This window comes from Rhipicephalus microplus, chromosome 4 (genome assembly GCF_043290135.1).
Source record: "Rhipicephalus microplus isolate Deutch F79 chromosome 4, USDA_Rmic, whole genome shotgun sequence".
Taxonomy (NCBI): Eukaryota; Metazoa; Arthropoda; class Arachnida; order Ixodida; family Ixodidae; genus Rhipicephalus; species Rhipicephalus microplus.
The window spans coordinates 127,463,270-127,483,317 of NC_134703.1; the positions used below are offsets into that span (position 1 = coordinate 127,463,270).

A 20,048-nucleotide genomic window follows, 5' to 3' on the forward strand; every position below is an offset into this window, starting at 1 on the left:
TACAAAACTACCGCTTTAGTACCGTATGTTCCAGATTTTATTTTTTTCACTTGCAACTTCAGAATAGAACGAGCTACCCTCTTTTATTATCCATAGTCCTACGCTAAAAACGTTCCTACAATCTGTTGAGTCTCACTTATTCGCCCCACAAGTACGCATCTCTGGTTTTACATCATTATGTTGTAAATACCTTTATTTTTAAATTTTTAATGTTACCAGTTTACTTTATCTCGTTTTCTAGTTTGTGAGAAATGTATATATGTATTTAAAAAAACAGTAACCTATTACATCATTTTTTCACCTTTTCTATCTTATTCTCGATCGTGTACGTTTGACAGCGTAGTGTTTGCCTGCTTTTCATAGTGTCACATTTTTATTGCTGTTTATGTTACGTAATGTATTTACTTTTCCTCCCTGCTATAGTCGCTTCTAGGGATTGGCAATACATCAATAAATAAATAATCATTAACGTCGTAGGTTAACAGTGTTCGCAAGAAAAAATTTCGAGCGAATCGTGAAGCAAGGCATAACATTAGCAAAGTCTGGCTACCAATGGTAAAGAGCATGAACTGGACCTGTTTATGATCGGATCGAATATTCTGTGCATGATACAGTGATCATCTACATGCTACTGATTTCCTGGTTCACTGTAGTGCAGTTGTTAAGTAATAATTGATATACACATATTGATCACAGAAGCACACGAACAGATCACACACTCGGAGGTATCTATATTTATACAGATAATAATGCTATATACTCGCACGCTTTGTGTAGAGCCTGAATATTTCAGAGAATGCAGGGTCTCTTGTAACAATAACTTCATACACAAGAGTCGTTCCGCAGAGAAAACTATCAACCAATCGTAATGCTGGGTGTAACATAAGTTAGGCAAGCTCGCCAACACAAAAATAATAATGAATAAGTAAATAATTAATCACCATCGATAAACACAATGTTTCATGAATTCGGCGCCGCAGTAGTGGTGCCGTTGTTGTACTGGTGCTTCCTTTTTGTGTGTACGGTTGGATATGTGCCAACTTTTCAAGTGCATGATTCGCTTTCTAATCGTTGCTTGCTGCGTTCATGTGTAAGCAGGCGTTATGCCGTGAGTTGAGGTGTATACATTCCCATAAAGGCGCAAACAACAAAGTGCCCAAGTTCTGGGTTCTCTTGTGCATTATTTTTTTTTATGATTTGTAGGTGACAAATTAAGAAGGATATCTCATCCAGCGAGGCCAGAATGCTGGGCATCTGATTTCGCGTCTCCTTTGAGTGGACGAATCCGCGATAATAAAGCGGTTTCAGTTTTCCGTCTCTAGGGTGATGTTGTTCTGCGATTCCCCGAGACGAGTCTTCGAAATCAGTCATGTGTCGTCGTCCCCCCACGAACTGGGCGTGTACTTCAATCTACGCCAACTTACCATCGTGATGTTCGCATGTGGTGTTATTGTCACATGAGGTGTTATGTGACAATAACACCTCATGTCACATGAGGTGTTATCATGAACTCGTCACATGAGGTGTTATTCTAGTAGCTGCAGAAATTTCGCAAAATTGCGCTACTGCAGACCATATCCCAAGGACCGATTCCCTCTGTTGATCCCACTCCACAGCAAGAAGGAACAGCTGCAATCAGCTTTTTTCAATGCTCTCGTTCTAGAGGAAATGTCTTGGTGTTGTGGTCGATTGCTTGCTAGCGTGTTGATCCGTTTAAAAGTTGCACGGACTTTTTGAACTGACATACCGAGACTAATAGTGAGAACATTAGTTTTCTATTTTTCCGTCCGGTGTTATGTTACTTTATTATGTCACTATTCTCTATCTGCATTTTATCACTTTTTTAAAGGAATTATCACACAATTCTCCCATCACCACCAAACTTATAAGTAATGCTAGCAGTCAGCACTGTGTGTGTGTGTGTGTGTGTGTGTGTGTGTGTGTGTGTGTGTGTGTGTGTGTGTGTGTGTGTGTGTGTGTGTGTGTGTGTGTGTCATTTTGTCCGATGTCATGCCATCCAATCGCGGCATTATAATAAGCCTGAATTGCAACTTGCTGCAAGTTCATTAAGAAACAAGAGATTATATTACTGTTCCTAAGGGCGTAAGCAAATGTGAAATATATGGGCCTTATATGAACGGTATCAATGTACATTTCCGCTTGCGGCGCATATGCTCCAAGGCATGCGTCCTGTACACAAGAGCGAAGAACACACGCAATTCAAGCAATGTGTACAGGGACGAGTAGCTTTTTTTTTTTATTGGCGCTTCTTTCAAATGAACTCAGTTTTTTACAACATTCACAGCGACAAGTGAAACAAACGGTCATTTCTAATAACATGGCTACAACACTTACAGTGACACATAATAGCACAAGCACTCGATGCCGGCCGATAGAGAGTGTTTCTCTCGTTTTGTTTTTGTTGCATTCGTTTCCATTCACTCGAAGAACGTTACAAAAATGTCCAGCCAGACAAAATATACAATCCACATCCAAATCACTGTGCTTGGCATGGCGGCCGTTGATATAGGCGACCGTGCGTGCCGTGTCGCCCCAACGGCGCTGTACATTCATGACGTGACGTCACACGCGTCCAAGCATTGATTTCATCATTAGTGCACTTCACCTTTCGTCAGACATATACTTGCAGTCTATACCTGTTCACGAATCACGATGCTCGTTTTGTTGTAATCAGGCAACAGAATTATATTGTGACTCAAACACTTAAGTACGTTCGCAGGGCATAGTTTTCGCTTATGCGTCCGTACCGTAATGATGGCGGTCTTGCAACAAACAATTCGACGTTTTATAGATCACTGCCCACTCCGCGCGACACATAGTTTTGACACGCGATTCGTCATTGGACGGCCGCCTTGACTACGAATAGCAGCTCTCGCCTTGCGAGTGCTTTGTGAACGCCGGCCCAGATGGCGCTTTGTGAGCCGCGGCTGTTTACATTACACGGAGGGAGCGGGAATGCGCATCCTATAAGTTTAGTTGGAATTGTTTCAAAACAGAAGACAGAGCAAACACGTCCATAAGGATTCGATGTCATCTCTGGCGGGATCCACAAGTGACATGTCAGCTGAAATAGAGCGTAACCAGACATCAGGGAATCACAAATGAGGCTAGCGCGGAAACTTTGGGGGGGCCTCATTTTCATCTCTTGCGAAAGTGTGCAAAATTTCACGTCAAGGTGAGGTTGTAAATTAAGCAGTACAGTAAGCCTGCAGTACTTTTTGCGCAAGAAAGTGATCTTTGCTATGCCAGCGCAAGAAAGTGTCTTGCTGAAAGACATCCCGGAATACATAAGACCACAGTGCCACTACGTTGAATCACATTAGCATTGCTTTAGCATCAAGAACAGGGCATGCTCAAGAGTTTGTTCATCAGCGCACTTAATCAATTTAATTGCGACCGTAACGAATAGATGTAGCGCATACCCAATTGCACGTTCCGTGAGTCTTGCTTCAAAGTAAGTAAATTGAAGTATTTATGCACTAGGCCAATGTAATCGGGAAGTATTGCATACTTACACGCAATACGCAAAAATTGTGAAATGCTCCGGAAAGTAAGGTTCAAATAGAACGAAGAAGCTTGTAATCGTGAAACCCGCGCAACGCAGTCTATCCCCACAACGACAAAACGAAAGGGAGCGATAGCTGCGGCCCATTCGAAGCCTTCAAGATGTCCATCCGGTGAACGTCCAACGTGTTTTCTGCACTTGACTTCACCAATCTTGATTGATAGGCGAGGTGCAACGACCCAAAAGCACCATATTATTATGAGAGACGCCGTAGTGGAGTGCTCCGGAGATTTCGACCACCGGGGGGTTGATTTCGCCAATCTTGTCACGCTATTAGCCAAGTGAATGCTTGCATTTATGAAATACGACCTAGATTGCTGCAGCATTCTGCAGTTATGATGAGTTTTAGATGCAACCACTGAGTGGAAACTACAAGGTCACCTGGCAAAATTGTTTTGAAAGTAACGTTCAAATGCGTATACATGCAGCTGCACGAAGGGCCAATTCAGTAGCGCAGTATAAGAGAAAAGTAATTCAGTTTGTAATTGATCGACACTGATAGCAGCCAGGGGAGTCCACTCGCTTTATTAACGAAGGTGGGTCCGTGTCTCTACGCCTCGGACTTCATCATCATCATCAGAATATTTAGGCGTAGCGTTACTATCGTTCTATTTCTACTACTTCCCTCAACGGAATACACACAGTAAGATCTGCGCAACCACAGATGACATCAGCAAGGGACAATAAAATTATGACGCTCTGCTAGAATACTCTGTTTTGAGAGACTACGAAACAGTACGGTCATACGTAACAGAAAGAATATTTAGCAATGACTGCGCAGGCCTTTCTTCAGCTGCTGCAAACTAACAAGTCTTTGCTCGCCAGAAAGTGTGAAAATATAGGTGCAAGAGTCTTTTTAAAGATGCGCAAAAGCAGTTTCCTTTGCGAGACCTCATTGTGACTTGCAGCTTGATGGGAAGAAGTGTCTGAAAAGTTCGTGTTTAAGACTAAGCACTCCTAGCACAAGTGATAGCTGTTTCGAACACAAATCCTCGTTTGTCTCATAACCCAATGTGGCTGCAAAGTAACCCTTAAGCAAAAGAAAAAAAAAACAATTCCGTACGAAACCTTTCCAAGATAAGTAGTTACACACAGGTTTGGAAAGCAGCTGAACGTAATAAGGCGAGCCTTTTTTCCCCATCGCTGTATACATTTTTATTCAGGTCATCGTTGAATGCTCTATATCCAGGAAACCAGACAAAAAATGTCTGTATTCTTGGCTATATGTAGCACTTTAAGCGGGACATCGTTAAGTGTGACACGGGTACGGATCGCTGTTGTAAAGATGCGCAGACATGGCTGCTCAAAACTTATCTCACCAAAACTGACGATACGAGCCGTTAAAGTTGGAATAGTTACAAGGAAAACTTTACACCCGGACATATCGTGATAAGCCTAAGAAAAAGTTTTTGCGAACCGGACGAAATTGAACAATGAACACCTAAAGCCTAACGGTGGACACTAAGGGAGAGAAAAAAAAAGAGAAAAGCAAGACAACAATAAACACGATGCAAAAATATCACAGATCTCCCGCTGGTGGCTTATCTATAGGGCGAAATTTCAAAGCGCGTCTGTTGTACTTCGCAGTCAAACGCTGCTTTCCTGATATTTTCTGTAATTACCGAATTATCGAATTTTCCAGTATACACGGTGCATGCAGGAGCTATCACAGACCGCAACGAAAATCACTGAATGTTCTTTTCCTTGATCGTTTTCTTTCTCTCTCTTTCTTTCATTGCTTTTCTTCTCGCACAGATCTGAACGACACTCGAAGGAGGCATGGAATCTCTTCAACACCTGAAGCACAAGCTGAACTTACGCGAGTATAAATTATGCCAACCACCAGGACAACTTATAGGACGGTGTGAAATAACCTCCAGCTTCACTGAAGTATTTTCGCTCGTGATCGTACTCACGCAATAGGATTTATAACTTAGAGCAAAACACGTGGAGTAGGAAGAGAACTGTACAAAAGATATCTACTATGCACATCGTGTACCGCGCTTTTAATTTGCTTCCTTTAGCGTCTCAACTGGCACATCCGTTAGATCTTGCGTATATTGGGTACCAGAGGCTCTACCCGGATGAGAGAGACGAGCACAACAACTGTACTGTTGATTTAAATATCGACCCTAACGCTTGTCATCTGCGTTCTTGTGACGCGTCACGACCACCGGACTGAAGGCAAAAAAAAAAATGCACGAAATTCAACTATACCAAGAAAGACACGGAACCGCGGCCACACAAACAGACGTATAGGGAAACGGCCACGGTGTATACGTCACAAGACGATCTCCCAGCACGACGAAGATCGGGGTTTTAAAAACACTTTGAACTATGCTCGCGCAATGTGCGAGATCATTATAATGCTGTTGAACGGATTACATCTGTGTTTTTTGCTTCGACACCTCGTTCTATTAATTTTTTACCGTCTTCGTGAGTATTTCTGCAAGTTTTCGCACCTTCTACAGGGAAGTGTGCAACGATTCGCCGGAGCAGTGACAGCAATCGCTGGTGTGTGAGAAATGCCCCTGAGTATCAAGTATAGCTGTCCGTCGAGAAACATCTCGATTGCAAGGCCTTGTGTACGCGCGCTGCAAAAGCTCCTGTCGTCTCCTCCGACCTGCCGCGAGTTTATTACTTCATCCATTGAGGTAGTTTCGGTGCGGCAGTGCGTTGTACGAGGACTGCACTATGGTCCACTCCCATCATGTTGGACGCCAAAGTGCACAACGTGTGGTCCCAGATGAACAGAACTAACTGCTTTTTCATGTATATTACCACGGATATCATCTTCGTTATGGAGTTTTAAACGATGTTCTGTGCTGCTCAGTGAACTTAAGCGTCAAAGAAGAGTCGTCTGCATTTGTGGCTGCTTTTCACAGCTTAAAACCTTTCAAAAAGGTGCCGTTTATTACAATGCGAAGTCGAACAAGTGGGCAATCTCATGATTTCGCACAGGTAGGTTACTTCGAGCAAAGAGCAGTCTTGTTTGTGGTCGGTAGGATTTTTTTTTTTTTTTGAATTCATGCGTACCGGGAGGTTTGCAATATTTTTCAAAACTATGAAGGCTTTGCTGTAACTCTTACTTTCATCTAGGCTTCGTCGACAAGTGCCCCCACGATGTGTCCAGCAAAGTCTTCATGACAAAGTTGACGTGTGGATCCATGAAGCATGCGATAAAGACTTCACTTGTTCAAACATGTACAGTCATAGACTATCGTAACACGAACAAGTTAGGGTAAGCGAAAAAGCGATATTCTTCTTTCCGCTGGAACGCTCAATGTTACCATGATTTGTAGCCTAAGTAATTTTTGCCAGCCAAATTATTAGTAATCCGATGCGTCATGCTGCAGTTTTCGCGCGCGAAACCTTAACTAATCTGCGATGCCTTGTTCGGTTTTGATTTATCCACACCTGTACATTCTCAATCAAAAGCTATCAGCTATCAAACCCGTTGCTTAACTGAAAGAGCAGCTGCCGGTTCCAAGATATACCATGGACGACCTTTTACTAACCTCATTTGCACGAAATGGTTAACATAATCCAAAAGATACACCTAGATATGGAAGCGACAGGAGCTTTTTCTGTTAGCGGAGGAGGGGGAGAAATCCTCAGCGATGAGAGCTGAGGCATTGTGGCGGGAATCTTCGGACCTCACGAAAGGCATTTCCTATGATGCTCCGGTGTCGGTTGCAAGCCAACTCGGCCGGATTCATCGAGACCACGTCTCGGTCTCCTTCGACTGTTTTCCAGTTATTGTGTTTCTTTTTTTTTTTCCTTCGTAAAAGGTGACAGCTACACACACACAGCACTGCAAAAATCCACACGGCGCGGATGTCTCGTGAAACCTGGGTTGTATTTACAAGGAAACAGCATGACACACCTGCACTAACTTCGTCGAAAAGACGTGGTCCACGCGCACACGCACACACGACGAACCCGGGGAAGGGAGGCACCGTAGCCCAGTCGCCGCCGAGCCGTTCTTTTCTTTGCTGGCACTGTAGGGCACTTCATGTGACCAAGCAGCCGCGTTCGCGAACAGAGCAGGCGACAGCGCATGCGCCTACGGTGCCACCACCACACACACACACACTGAGATAGAAGTACGAGCGTCCGGGTTCTCCTGAGAGAGGAACTTGTTTTGTGTCTTGTCGATTGCTTCGGTGCAGCAGTCTCGGCTCGCGACTAAGAGTCAAGTGTTCGGCTTTAGCGCGCACTTAAGTCACTGCACTTCCACCCCTGCTGTAGGAGTCCCTCCGCGAATGGCGGAGACGAAAGAGCAGAGGGGCAGGACGAGTGGCACTCTCACAAGCACGTCACGCGGCACTAAGCGAACACGCGGTTCACAGTTCTGTCAGTCCGTAGTCCCCCTTCGTGTCCACGGTGGGAGGCGGCGGAAGCGGCGACATGATGTGCGTCTGCGCCGGGTGGCCCAGCTGGTGACTGTTCAGCAGGTGCGCGTGCTGGTGCGGCGCCAACGCCAGAGGATTGGGCATCTGCAGCGTCGGCGACGGCTGCTGGTGCGGCGGCGGGTGCGGCTCCTGCGAGGACGTGTTCTGCTGGTGTGGCTGTTGCGAAGGCTGCTGCTGCTGTTGTTGCTGGGCTGCCCGGTTCGGGTTGTTCTTCTTGACGTTCTTCGTGTTGGGCAGTTTGTTGTCCTTCTTCCACTTCATGCGCCTGTTCTGGAACCAGATCTTGATCTGGCGCTCGGACAGGCAGAGCGAGTGGGCGATCTCGATGCGTCGCCGCCGCGTCAGGTAGCGGTTGAAGTGGAATTCCTTCTCGAGCTCGAGGATCTGGTGCCGGGTGTAGGCCGTGCGTTGCCGCTTGGGCTCCATGCCCGTGAACGTGCCGTTCGTCGGGTCCGAGGCGAACAGGAAAGACCGACCTGCGAGGAGTCCCAAAGAGAGGAACATCGCGAGGGGCTAAAGCATCACGCTTTGTCGAACGAAATCTTGTTACTCACAGCTCATTGTGCACAAACTAATGGAACGTTGAACTGGTCACTTTCGAGCGTTCTGGACGCTCTGAAAAAAAAAAGTACGTAAAATGGCAAATAAGCGCTGTCAATAAAATAATCGGGCAAATACATAATCAAGAGGGAGGCACATGGCCTGCATACCATTGGCTGACCATCTTCACTAATGATACGCTCAACACTAATAGTGGTAACAAAATCTTCTTAACGTATACGATTCCAGCGCAACATTAATGCATGTTGAGCTGCGTACATATGTGGCAGCATATAACTGAGGTCTCGCCGCGAACAACGACACGCATTCTGTCTTGTTGCACGGTAAACGTGTATAGGATTTCAACCCGGCGGAGTAAAGCACGAACACTAAAGGAGTCGTGCAGTGCACCCCGCAACGCGCGCGCAACACCTTAAAAACGCCGAAGCGTCGAAATTGCGCAACAGCAGCACAGGAGCGAGGCGGCCGCTTGCATTCTTTATTCCGTGTGCGCGCCTCCGCTGCAGTAGCGCCACGCAACCAGCGCCTGAACAGCCTTGCGCTTTTGTTCATCACGCCAAGGCCGCGCATTGAAAGTTAATGATCTGGCGCATTGTCTGAGCCGCTCCTGACGGCGGCCGGTTGCTCCACTCACGTACCAGTCCCATTTTGTTGCGACTCACTCCAAGGTTAATAAAGCCAACTTGGTGAGAAAGAGATGTGCCTCTTACGCAGCCCTCAAAATTCAGAAAGAAGATAACGTGAAAAGTACGGGAACGGTACAGCTTCTGTATAGATGTAGACGGCAAGTTTGTGGTGCACTCTTGAGTGAAGTTCTATAAAACACGTTCACTAGCGTCAGCGGAATGGATGAAGTCGGGGGGGGGGGGGGTGTCATTTGTTTTCAAGATTGGAGGGTGGGGAACCCCTTGCAAACGTCCCCCGTTGAGAATTTTGAAACATCATATATTCAACATTTATTTATTGCCTGTTTATTTGGTAATGTATATACATGCGTTCAATATCCCTGAACATCTTGAGATTATTGACACCGCAAGTGCCACCTGACCACGGTCGCACAGAATAATACGTTAGAACAATGTACTTACGCGAGCTAATAACCCATCTACACTGTTGTTATTTTTTAAAAGCAATTTTAATTTTTATGCTAAAAAGTAAAACATTCATAAAGAAACAATGAGCACACGGCAAGATGCGTGTCCCCATTTTGTGATTTTTCTAGATTTACGCCACAGCACGTGCAAGTTAACACATAGCCAATCATGTGCTTCGTGCACACAACACAACATATTGCTAACGGAAGGCAGTTTCGTAATAGTAATTTCTAACTAATTTTCATGATGGATGCATTAGCGATAGCAAAATCCAACGGCGCCGTTTGACAAAGCCTTAAAAATAATTCACAGCCATTTGGCTCCAAGCAGTTAGATCAGAGTTGGAGGTAGCTCTGTCAGACCGAATTTCGTGCGGAACATTGAACACTTTGACTATCATATGTACCATTGGACATGAAGAGGCTACATACATTCAAAACGTCGAATGCCGTATAACTTAACGAAGCAAGCTAATTCCGTAAGGTGCAAATGGGCACCTATTAGCAATAAAGGTTGAAAGACGACATAAAACACAGAGCTCACTATAAATCCACATGAGGTGTATGTTACGGCGGCGGCAGTTATACGAGTGTAAAACAAGTAAATTGTGTCTTAAATCCTAATAGCAAAGCCAATATCAGATAGGAGAGATAATTTCTTTCCTCCATAAAGAGAAAAAAAATTATTTTAGTATGGACGCCTATACAGCAGTGACAAAATTAGGCAGCTTGTATGCGTAAAACAGGATAATTTCGTACAAGACATGGCACATTGGAGATCATTGGGAAAGGCGTTCGTCTGGCGGTGACTAAACGTAGACTGATAATAATGATGAGTGAAATTCAGCGATCTATGCGACATCTCGTGCTTTAGTGCAGCTTTAAGAGAAGAACAATAAGGCAGGTGAGAGCAGAAATCTATGCTTTTGAGGCACAATAAAAAGAATCTTCATTTGGGGCAACGAAAGCAAAGCTCAAGCACAGGTTCCATCCTCTACATGCGACTAAATCACTGACATTAAAATGTATTTTAAAATTATTTTGCATGTCTCACTTATCACATTACAAAATAATAGAAAAGTTAGACATTACGGGAATACTCGAGACGTTCCGCACGCTTTCCCTGTTGCGTATGGTAACTTTACATACAGCGAATGCATGCCCCGCCGCGGTGGTCTAGTGGCTAAGGTACTGGGCTGCTGTTCCGTAGGTCGCGGGATCGAATCCCGGCTACGGCGGCTGCGTTTTCAATGGAGGTGAAAATGATGTAGGCCCGTGTGCTCCGATTTGGGTGCACGTTAAAGAACCCCGGGTGGTCGAAATTTCCGGAGCCCTCCACTACGGCGCCTATTGTAGTTTTGGGGCGTTAAACCCCTCAAATCAATCAAGCTGCAATTTCTCAGCAATGCTTGTAACTATACGCAGTTTCCATTATCTATCTTTGTCTTGTATGTGCTTGAATTCTTATACATTTTTAGTTGACTTATGTTGCCTTCCTGATTTGCGCATCTGAAACTTGTTTCTTTATTTTGTCTTTTTTCTTGTGTGTTATATATGTTGTACCCACCCCCTCTGTAATGCCCTACGGGCCCTGAGGGTATTCTAATAAATAAATAAATAAATAAATACAGCGAATGCTGATTTGAACCAAAGGAAACTATTACCTGAGCCTATAAAATAAAGCAATTTACTTTAAAGAGAAATAAATAATTAGGCGTCAAAGTGAAACTACAATTACGGTGAAATGGATCTGCTACAGTAAAAAATTGAATAGGTGATCTAGAAAGTTTTGTAAGTTGCATGCTGAGAGTAAATAGGCTATCGGTCCAAAGAATCCCTGTAATTGCATATATCTATTCATGTAGATAAAGTTTCATTGATTGATTGATTGATTGATTGATTGATTGATTGATCGATTGATTGAAGCTTCCGAATAACCAGCCAACTTGCTACAATTAACTTGCGAGCGCAAGCGTCGACGGAGCAGACGAATCGTTCAAAAAAGCCATTGTTCCTGAAAGATGTTTAGTGACATTGACGAGGCATACGCATTTTGCATAAACCAGCACATATGCCCCGAATCAAGCAAACGATCGCGAATTCGAGCTCTGCTCTCGCAGTGATGCGTCTCCACAATCACGATTAACAGTTTTCTCATAATACGAACGAGATGTAAAGCACGAATCACATCATGGCAAAAGCTATAAACTGACGGTACGTGACACCCAGCAGCAATGCTGTCAACGCAGCACCAAAATAAATGATATGGAGTCGAGAACTCACCGCAAGGTGCGTCAGTATACGATGTAAATAGCTGAGTATGATCAAAATAGCAAGAATTCAAACCAGTAACAGAATATTAAAAACAATTGCACGAAAACGATACTGGCTGAGACTCGTACGTCGTTGTGTTTAGGTTTCCGATTATTGTAATTATTGCACATTGTAAACGAAAAAAAAAACATAGATGCCGGTTACATGACGTGCCATACATATATATTCAGGGTATAGAGTTGTGTTTCGAGAGTGTGATTACGAGCACAGTCCAGGTATACGAAGGAGAGAACACCTGCCAGGTACTTCTTGCCCCGCTGTGTCACTGCTATTACAATCTCTGAGAGAATCGGGGCATGCCGGCGCCACAACAGGTTCCAGCTGCACTCACCGCGAGCGCGATTGGCAGCTGTTCAGATATCAGAAATCGGCTTCCTCTGGCCACGTCGACAAACTGCACCTGAGCTTCACTTTCTGAACCATTAAAAGTCAGCCAGCCTGCCGACTTCCAGAAGATTACGTGGATGTGGCGATCGGCACATTAACAAAGCCTATAGTGTCTCCAATGTCTTTCCATTCAGCCGCCAGTATTTAAGTTTTTAATGTTGTTGTTCAGGCAACGTCACTGTTTTCACATAGGCAATACACACACACACACACACATATCACGATATATATGCGTGATACAATATTGGCACGGAAAGTTATCAATCGGCCACCACTGGTTTTAGCAGAATCACTGAGAAATTAGAAATTATCGCCATTTTACTGTGGTTCCTACTCCCATACAAACACCGGCATGCAGTCTTCCTGCGTTCTTATTACAAGTGATAAGGCCAGTTCAGCTATTTTATAGAAGAGAACAATCGCATGAGAAAAAAAAAAACAACGTTCACAATTTACTGCACGCCGTTCTTTGAAACCGACATTCATTCTGATGCCCGTTATTCAGTCATGCATCGTAAAGCTATAGGAGCTATGTACACGGTCGTGAAAGAGGAGCCACGGTTAGGATTTCCAGTTTGAGAACCTTTGAGTAAGAATGAATGAGCTCAATAAGAGGGTTGTATCACTGTGCAGCTACACAATATTGCGGATTTGCGCGATGTTTGGGTTGCGCAATCGCTTAAACGTTTTTAAACGATTTGCCCAAAGCTCCATCACAAGTGATGATGGTTAGCGTATGCATGACATGCGCATCGCATATTAACTCGACAAAGGATAGGCTAGCAAGTGGAGCTTGAAGCTGGATAAGCTTGCGATTATCATCACATAAGCATGTGGATAAATGTAAAACACAATGCGGAAAGGATGTCAATGGCTCACTTTCCGCTTCTTCTCATTTAAAAATCACTCACTCACTTACTAACATCTGTACATAAGCTTGTAATCAATCTGGTGACAGTATAGGTCAAAATACCGAGTGTAGTATGGAACAGTTGTTTAGAAATCGCATTCGCAGACAAAAACCGGAATTTAGCTTTATCGAACATTTCGCATCCCGCAAACACTTGCTGCTGACAGTATATCTCTTGGTTGCACCCAACGCCACTATGAAGCTTTAGCTTTGCGCGATATGCAGTAACACCGCGCATTACGTTCAGCCCACGTTCTCGCTACAGCGCGTAAAATTAATGAGGCAGTGAAGAATTCAGTCTTCGGAGCATTCCGAATAGCCAACGCATAGCAAACGCTAATGATGTTGCGCCATGAATTTTTGCATTAAAGATCAAACACCGTTCTTGGCTCGTTGCCATTCCTCAATACAAGAGCGTGAAAACACGGTCTCTGTACCAAATACTACTTCATCAATGCCCAGCATGCGATGAAAGTCAACCATGACTTATTATACGACTTATTTCCTCGGTGTGAGGACAAGCGAATAAAGTAGAGGTATTTACAACGAAGGATAATTTAGATAAGGAAGGTGCCGTGGTCAACAATAGAGGAATTTTATAACCTCTTTGTTGGCGGACTTTGTCAAGTTGTTAGGCAGTCGTACATCTCTGTCACACTAAACATTGTCAATAAACATGGCGCGCAAAAGCGAGCCTAAGTTGTAATGTAAAGCATATGACATTGAATTCTCCTGCCTATATGAAATTCATATTTTGACAAATTTGAAGATACAAAAAGTAAAACAATAATATGCAATAAGGTTCATTGCAATTCCTTTTGCTTGTGAGGGCCTAATCAAACGACGCTGAATTAACTCGCGTCTATTGTAGGTCTAATAAAGTTCACTCACTAACTCACTAGTGAGGTGGTGTGCTTTAGATGTGTTAAAGCACGAAACTTGAACAGCTAATCCAAGTTTGCCCCATTTTGTTTCCTTTTTCAACTGAATTTTCATTATGTCTAGTGTAAGGCGTGACCCCTCTCATTACAAATCTTTACACGGTGTCGGCCGCCAAAAGCGCAGGTTTGCCGGGGGTTGTGGCCTGCCTCTGTAATCCAGTTGCTTGGAGGCTTGCGAAATGAATAAAGTTACTTCTCTCTCTCTCTCTCTCTCTCTCTCTTCTCTCTCTGTGGCAGCTAAGAAAGCATTTTCTCTTCGAAATTTTGTTCTCCGAAGCGGCGGAGGAAGTCTTACAAAACGGCCGACCTTGCACGAATATGGATAAGGTACAATACCGCACTGCCAGGGTTCGCAAGTCTGACTATACTGGAGGCGTTCTGATAAAAATTCTTCAGTATATCTCATTATTCCATAGACCCAAATCAATCATGTAAAAAAAATACGATGTCAAGGGTGCGTGCCTGCGTTCTTAGCAAGTATTTTATTTTCCCGTTTCCACCGTACATGCTCACTGATTTTCGTTTAGTGAAGTTTCTAACGACGAGGGGCTCATCTTTGAAAACTGCGTTAAGCGCACTTTCCTGTATCTAGTGCAGGGCAAGAAATATCCGCATCCGCGGTGCATGTGACTACTTTAAACGATGCTGTGTGAGTAGGCCCCACTGAAATAAAAGAGGTAAGGTGCGCATATCTGCCTATATTTAACATTTCAAAATAAACGTGTGTTTCCACAAGCAAGTATTTAATTTCTTGGCCATCGCGGTATATGTCGTCAGCATATGCGTACTTAAGGAGGATGAAGATGCGGTCGCTGATTGAGTCAAGGTGAAAACATCGAGACGTTTCAGGGTACGTACAGGTCGCGAAACTTCTTTGTGTTTTCACACTGACTTGATCAGTAACCATATTGTGGGCATTTAGTATACCCGTCCTCTTCATCTGTACGTTATCATGTGTTGCTCATGCATCCTCATCGTTGTCGCGTACCATCATCATCTTTCTTCGTGATAGGAGTTAATTTCAAACGGCGCTGGTCGACACTGAATCTCCGGGCACCATCTTTCTTTTTCACAAGTATCACAGGAGCTGCCCAAGCGCTCGACGATTCTTTAATGATGCCCTTCTGGAGCATTTCACGCTTTTCCCGGAGATTGTGTGTCGACTATCACCGTTCAAACTCCATCACGAACCAAGATGATGATGCTACGCGACAACGATGAGGATGCATGAGCAACACATGATAATGTACAGATGAAGAGGATGGGTATACTATATGTCCACAATATATTTTCCTCATCATGATACTTTACCAGACGAACTCGTTTTGACTTACGAAGGATGGCTCTATTGGAGTCGAGCTCGAGCTGGCACACGCTTATGATATATAGGAAGACAAGTAAGTTGTACAAATAATGATGATACACCCAGTTGATAAAGAATAATGGGTGGCAGCGCGCCCAATGTGCATACTGCCTGCACACCGCATATTTATCAGCATTTGAAGGCAAAATTAAGCCGGCTAGATCATTTGCATTATTTCGTACCATCGTATTTTATTTTTTTCAGGTAATTTCAGGAGACAATGTTCATGCTGAAGTTAAATTTCCTCCAGCGAAGCTGGCATGTCATAAGCTGTGATTACATGCCACGTTGATCCAAACAATGCGACACTACCACCATCCACTGCATGTTGAGTGCATAAGCTTTTATATTCGACCTGGCCTGATTGAAATCAATAAATATTCTGAATTAACGCTTCCGATCTTTGTATCCTGTTCATTTTCGTTTATAGTTTCGTCTTTAAACCGAATTACAAGGGGTTTCGTTTATCATTGTGCTATGCCATTGGCCGACTTCGTTCACTAATGGTATGTCCAACATCAAGATGACTTTAAAATTTTGCCTTACGAGCAAGTCTAATGCGAAATATGTTTAAGCGAGATCACCTCGTTGATCTTCACCTCGTTTGCCGACAGTGCATATGAAATAAAAGCAATCAGGTTTTAATTACATGACTAAATGTTTCCCTATAAAGCCCACCTGTGTTCTTTTTTTATTTCTATAGGTAAATTGTGCCACGCATTTGTTTCGTACTGTTCGCATATTGCTGCAGCAACAAAATGTGAACACACCGGTGGTTTCATGATCACGTGCATGAATGAAATTCCGTAAGCACTATCCCCTCAAAGTAGCACGACACAGAATTTATATCAATTCGTAATTTCCCCAGAGAGGTTGCAGCAATAACGTATTTTTAAATGTAAACAAAGTTCATGTATTATATATTACACGTAATACTATACATACTATCGCAATTCGCCAATGATCTCGCGGCATTTTTACCCTGAAACTTATCTCTCCTTGTGTAATAGTGGTAAATGTATTATCTGTGCCTTCAAACACCAACGGGTGCAGTTGTACAATTTCTTTCTCGTTGCAGTACTGACTGTATATTATGGTTTATCTCTCAGAACTATAGCAATATGCAGACTTTGTGGAAGCTTAAAGACACATTTCGCCACTGAAAGTTGATATACTCTCGTTTATTTCATCGCTATAGTGGTACCTGCTTATTCTGCACTGCATGGTTAAGCTACCTACCCTTTCTTCTGAACCATATCTCTCTCTCTCTCTCTTGTGATACCTGAATTGAGGTGCACACGTTGTATTTTGTACTAAAAGAAAATTTCTTGTTATTGAAATTACAAGGCTCTTAATGGCGATCATGCATGATTGCTATACTTCCATAAGTACCATGGATGTTTTTCAGCCGAATTAACCCGCTCTAGGAGTATTAGCGTGTCTTCTTCGTTACGTTGTCTCAAATATGGCACACATGTATACGAAAAGAACACACTGCATATACTCGTAAAATGGCTATCCTCGTTGCAACTGTTCTGGTCATATAACTTACACATTCGACATTCATGGCATCTTTAATATAATAGTATTTGAAAACTACGGCTAGTCGTTAGAAGTGAATATACAGTAATATTAGCTTTAAGTAACAAAATAGCGCGTCTAACGTAAGCTTGCAGAATTTACGATACGTACGCCACGGAAATGGACAAAATTGGTCAGCTTGGCATTTCTATACCGTTACCCGGTGAGTTTACCGTTTTTTAACTGTAGGTAACTGGTCCACCAAACCAGCCGATATCACGAGAATCGTGTGAGCGGACAAGCATGAATTTTAGCACATATGAAATAATTCATGCCAGAATGATGTGAACCTACTTCTGATATAGTTGGATGCACAATACTTATACGACGCGACCTCACTTGCTCAGGGAAAGGGAATCCTGTTGAACCGCCTTTTCCGTGGGGACTTGAGATGTAGAAATACATAGAATATTATATCGAAATGTCTCTATTATCTCGGTGCCCCGCCGCGGTGGTCTAGTGGCTAAGGTACTCGGCTGCTGACCCGCAGGTCGCGGGTTCGATTCCCGGCTGCGGCGGCTGCATTCCCGATGGAGGCGGAAATGTTGGAGGCCCGTGTACTCAGATTTGGGTGCACGTTAAGGAACCCCAGGTGGTCAAAATTTCCGGAGCCCTCCACTACGGCGTCTCTCATAATCAAATGGTGGTTTTGGGACGTTAAACCCCACAAATCAATCAATCAATCAATCTCTATTATCTCGGTAGCGTTAAAGTGATGAAATTCCGGCGTCAGCGTAATTGGCTGTGAGTGATAAGTCATCTTATGCATGACCGAAAAATTGAGAACTATGCAAATAAACTAAATGATAACAAAAAATACATGGTCAGAGCGGGTACCGAACCAGGGTCGTTTGGGTCCGAGTCTATTGGGTTCCAAGCGAGGTCGTTTGCGTGGCAAACCGATGTTCTACCACACGGCCACACGTCTGCTTGTGAGTACAGTGAAAAAGAACTTCCTCTGCTCGGAAATGTAGTGAAAGTAGATTTCATGCTTGACAAACACATACTGTACACACGCTTCCCGATGGAAGATGAAGTTATTCAGCAATTATGCGTGGTACATGCGCCCATTGGCAGCGGGCGTCAGAACATGTGATTATCATAATGGATTCATGGTTTAAAGCCGGTCAATCAATGAAAGGCACACACGCTACTGCAGCGCCTATTCCACGTAGTGGGTGCATAGCACGTTGGAAAAGGTTTCACGCACTAAGTAATTAAAATACGCACTAGGAAAAAGATATCGATATCGCATTTAACTCGTAAAGGCGAAGCTTTAGGGTCCTCTAATTTTTATATATGTTACATACAAGTTTTTTACATGTTGCATTTTGCTGTACACAAGTCTACGTCTTCGCGCGGCTGTATACGACTGTGACTTGACGCTTTCGGTCAGGGCGTGTACGTTTATAATATGTAAATTAATCAAAATTTGTGCGGTACGTAAAAGTTTTCCAATACAAAACAGCTGCTCAATCGAGTAGAATGAAATTTGACGTTTTTGACAGGAAAAACGAAACTCTATCTTTGTAGGCAGCAAGATATAGCTGGAATGAGGCACTCGATTTCGTAATTACCCAAGGTATATGTTTTAGAAATGAAATCTGATGCGTTCGACCCGCCGCGGTGGTCTAGTGGCTAAGGTACTCGGCTGTTAACCCGCAGGGCGCAGGTTCGAATCCCGGCTGCGGCGGCTGCATTTCCGATGGAGGCGGAAATGTTGTAGGCCCGTGTGCTCAGATTTGGGTGCACGTTAAAGAACCCCAGGTGGTCGAAATTTCTGGAGCCCTCCACTACGGCGTCTCTCATAATCATATAGTGATTTTGAGACGTTAAACCCCACATATCAATCAATCAATCAATCAATCTATCAATCAATCAATCAATCAAATCTGATGCGTTGTATTAATAAAGTTTACAACCTCGAATCATTTTAGTACTGGCAAGTAACCCGTACACTGGTAACTGCACCTGTGAGTGAAAATCTTGCGCGGACAAGTACAGGAGATGTATTTACATATACATGCAGCATGCAGCATACTGCGGAAGCGTTGACAGCTGTTTTGTCATAAGAATATAGGTAAGCAAAATTTACTGAGATATTATTTCGTCACTTATGTGGATGTAGATAGCTTGAGGTGTTTTGCGACGTTATGTATATAATATATGGCACATCGCTGCCATCAAGAAAACAAGTCTGATCACCAAAACGTCCTCTCAGGCAACGTTTTCTGTCATGTAATTTCTCATTCAACTCGTCGTTTTTCCGCTCATGTTTTGTTTCATTTGAATGAATAAAATAGAAAATTCCATTGACTAAGAATGTTCAACTATGTTCCCAGTAGAAAAAGCGTACAGTTCATATAACACTCATCGAGAGTCTTAAATGGTTTACGGAAAAAGGAAAGAAAAAGGAAGGAAAAAAGTTCTGTAACGAATCCGAAGAAAATTTTCTGAAACCCACATGTCTTCATTCACCCCAACCAGGTAACGATAACCATTGTGAATGCATTCGTATGATGAAACGTGCACTTTAGAAGCCTTAATCGTGTGAAATTATACAGGATTGAAAAAAAGCAGTTCAATTGCAGAAAATGCCCTGCAGCCTAACATTGACCCCATGTCAATTATTAGCACACATTGATAATAGTTTTATGTGAGGTTTAACGTCCCAAAACAACGATATAATTATGAGAGACGCCGTAGTGGAGGGCTCCAGAAATTTGGCTACCTGGGGTTCTTTAACCTGCACTGTAATCTTAAGTACATAGGCCTCATACATTTTCGCCTCCATCAAAACTGCAGCCGCCGCAGCCAGGATTCAATGCCGTGACATTTGGGTTGGAATCGCACACATTGAGTCGCAAATAAAATTAA

General features: G+C 43.4%; 1 protein-coding gene across 1 annotated transcript in view; it reads right to left on the bottom strand.

Annotated features, from left to right (window-relative positions):
• Positions 1-2,232: 2,232 nt before the first annotated feature.
• Positions 2,233-20,048, bottom strand: part of LOC142814600 (homeobox protein Hox-B4a-like) — a 45,319-nt gene continuing 27,503 nt past the window's right edge. The window contains exon 2 of the mRNA XM_075893641.1: positions 2,233-8,477. Coding sequence (XP_075749756.1) covers positions 7,933-8,477 — 545 coding nt within the window. The 3' untranslated portion in view covers positions 2,233-7,932. The remainder of the gene's footprint in view (positions 8,478-20,048) is intronic.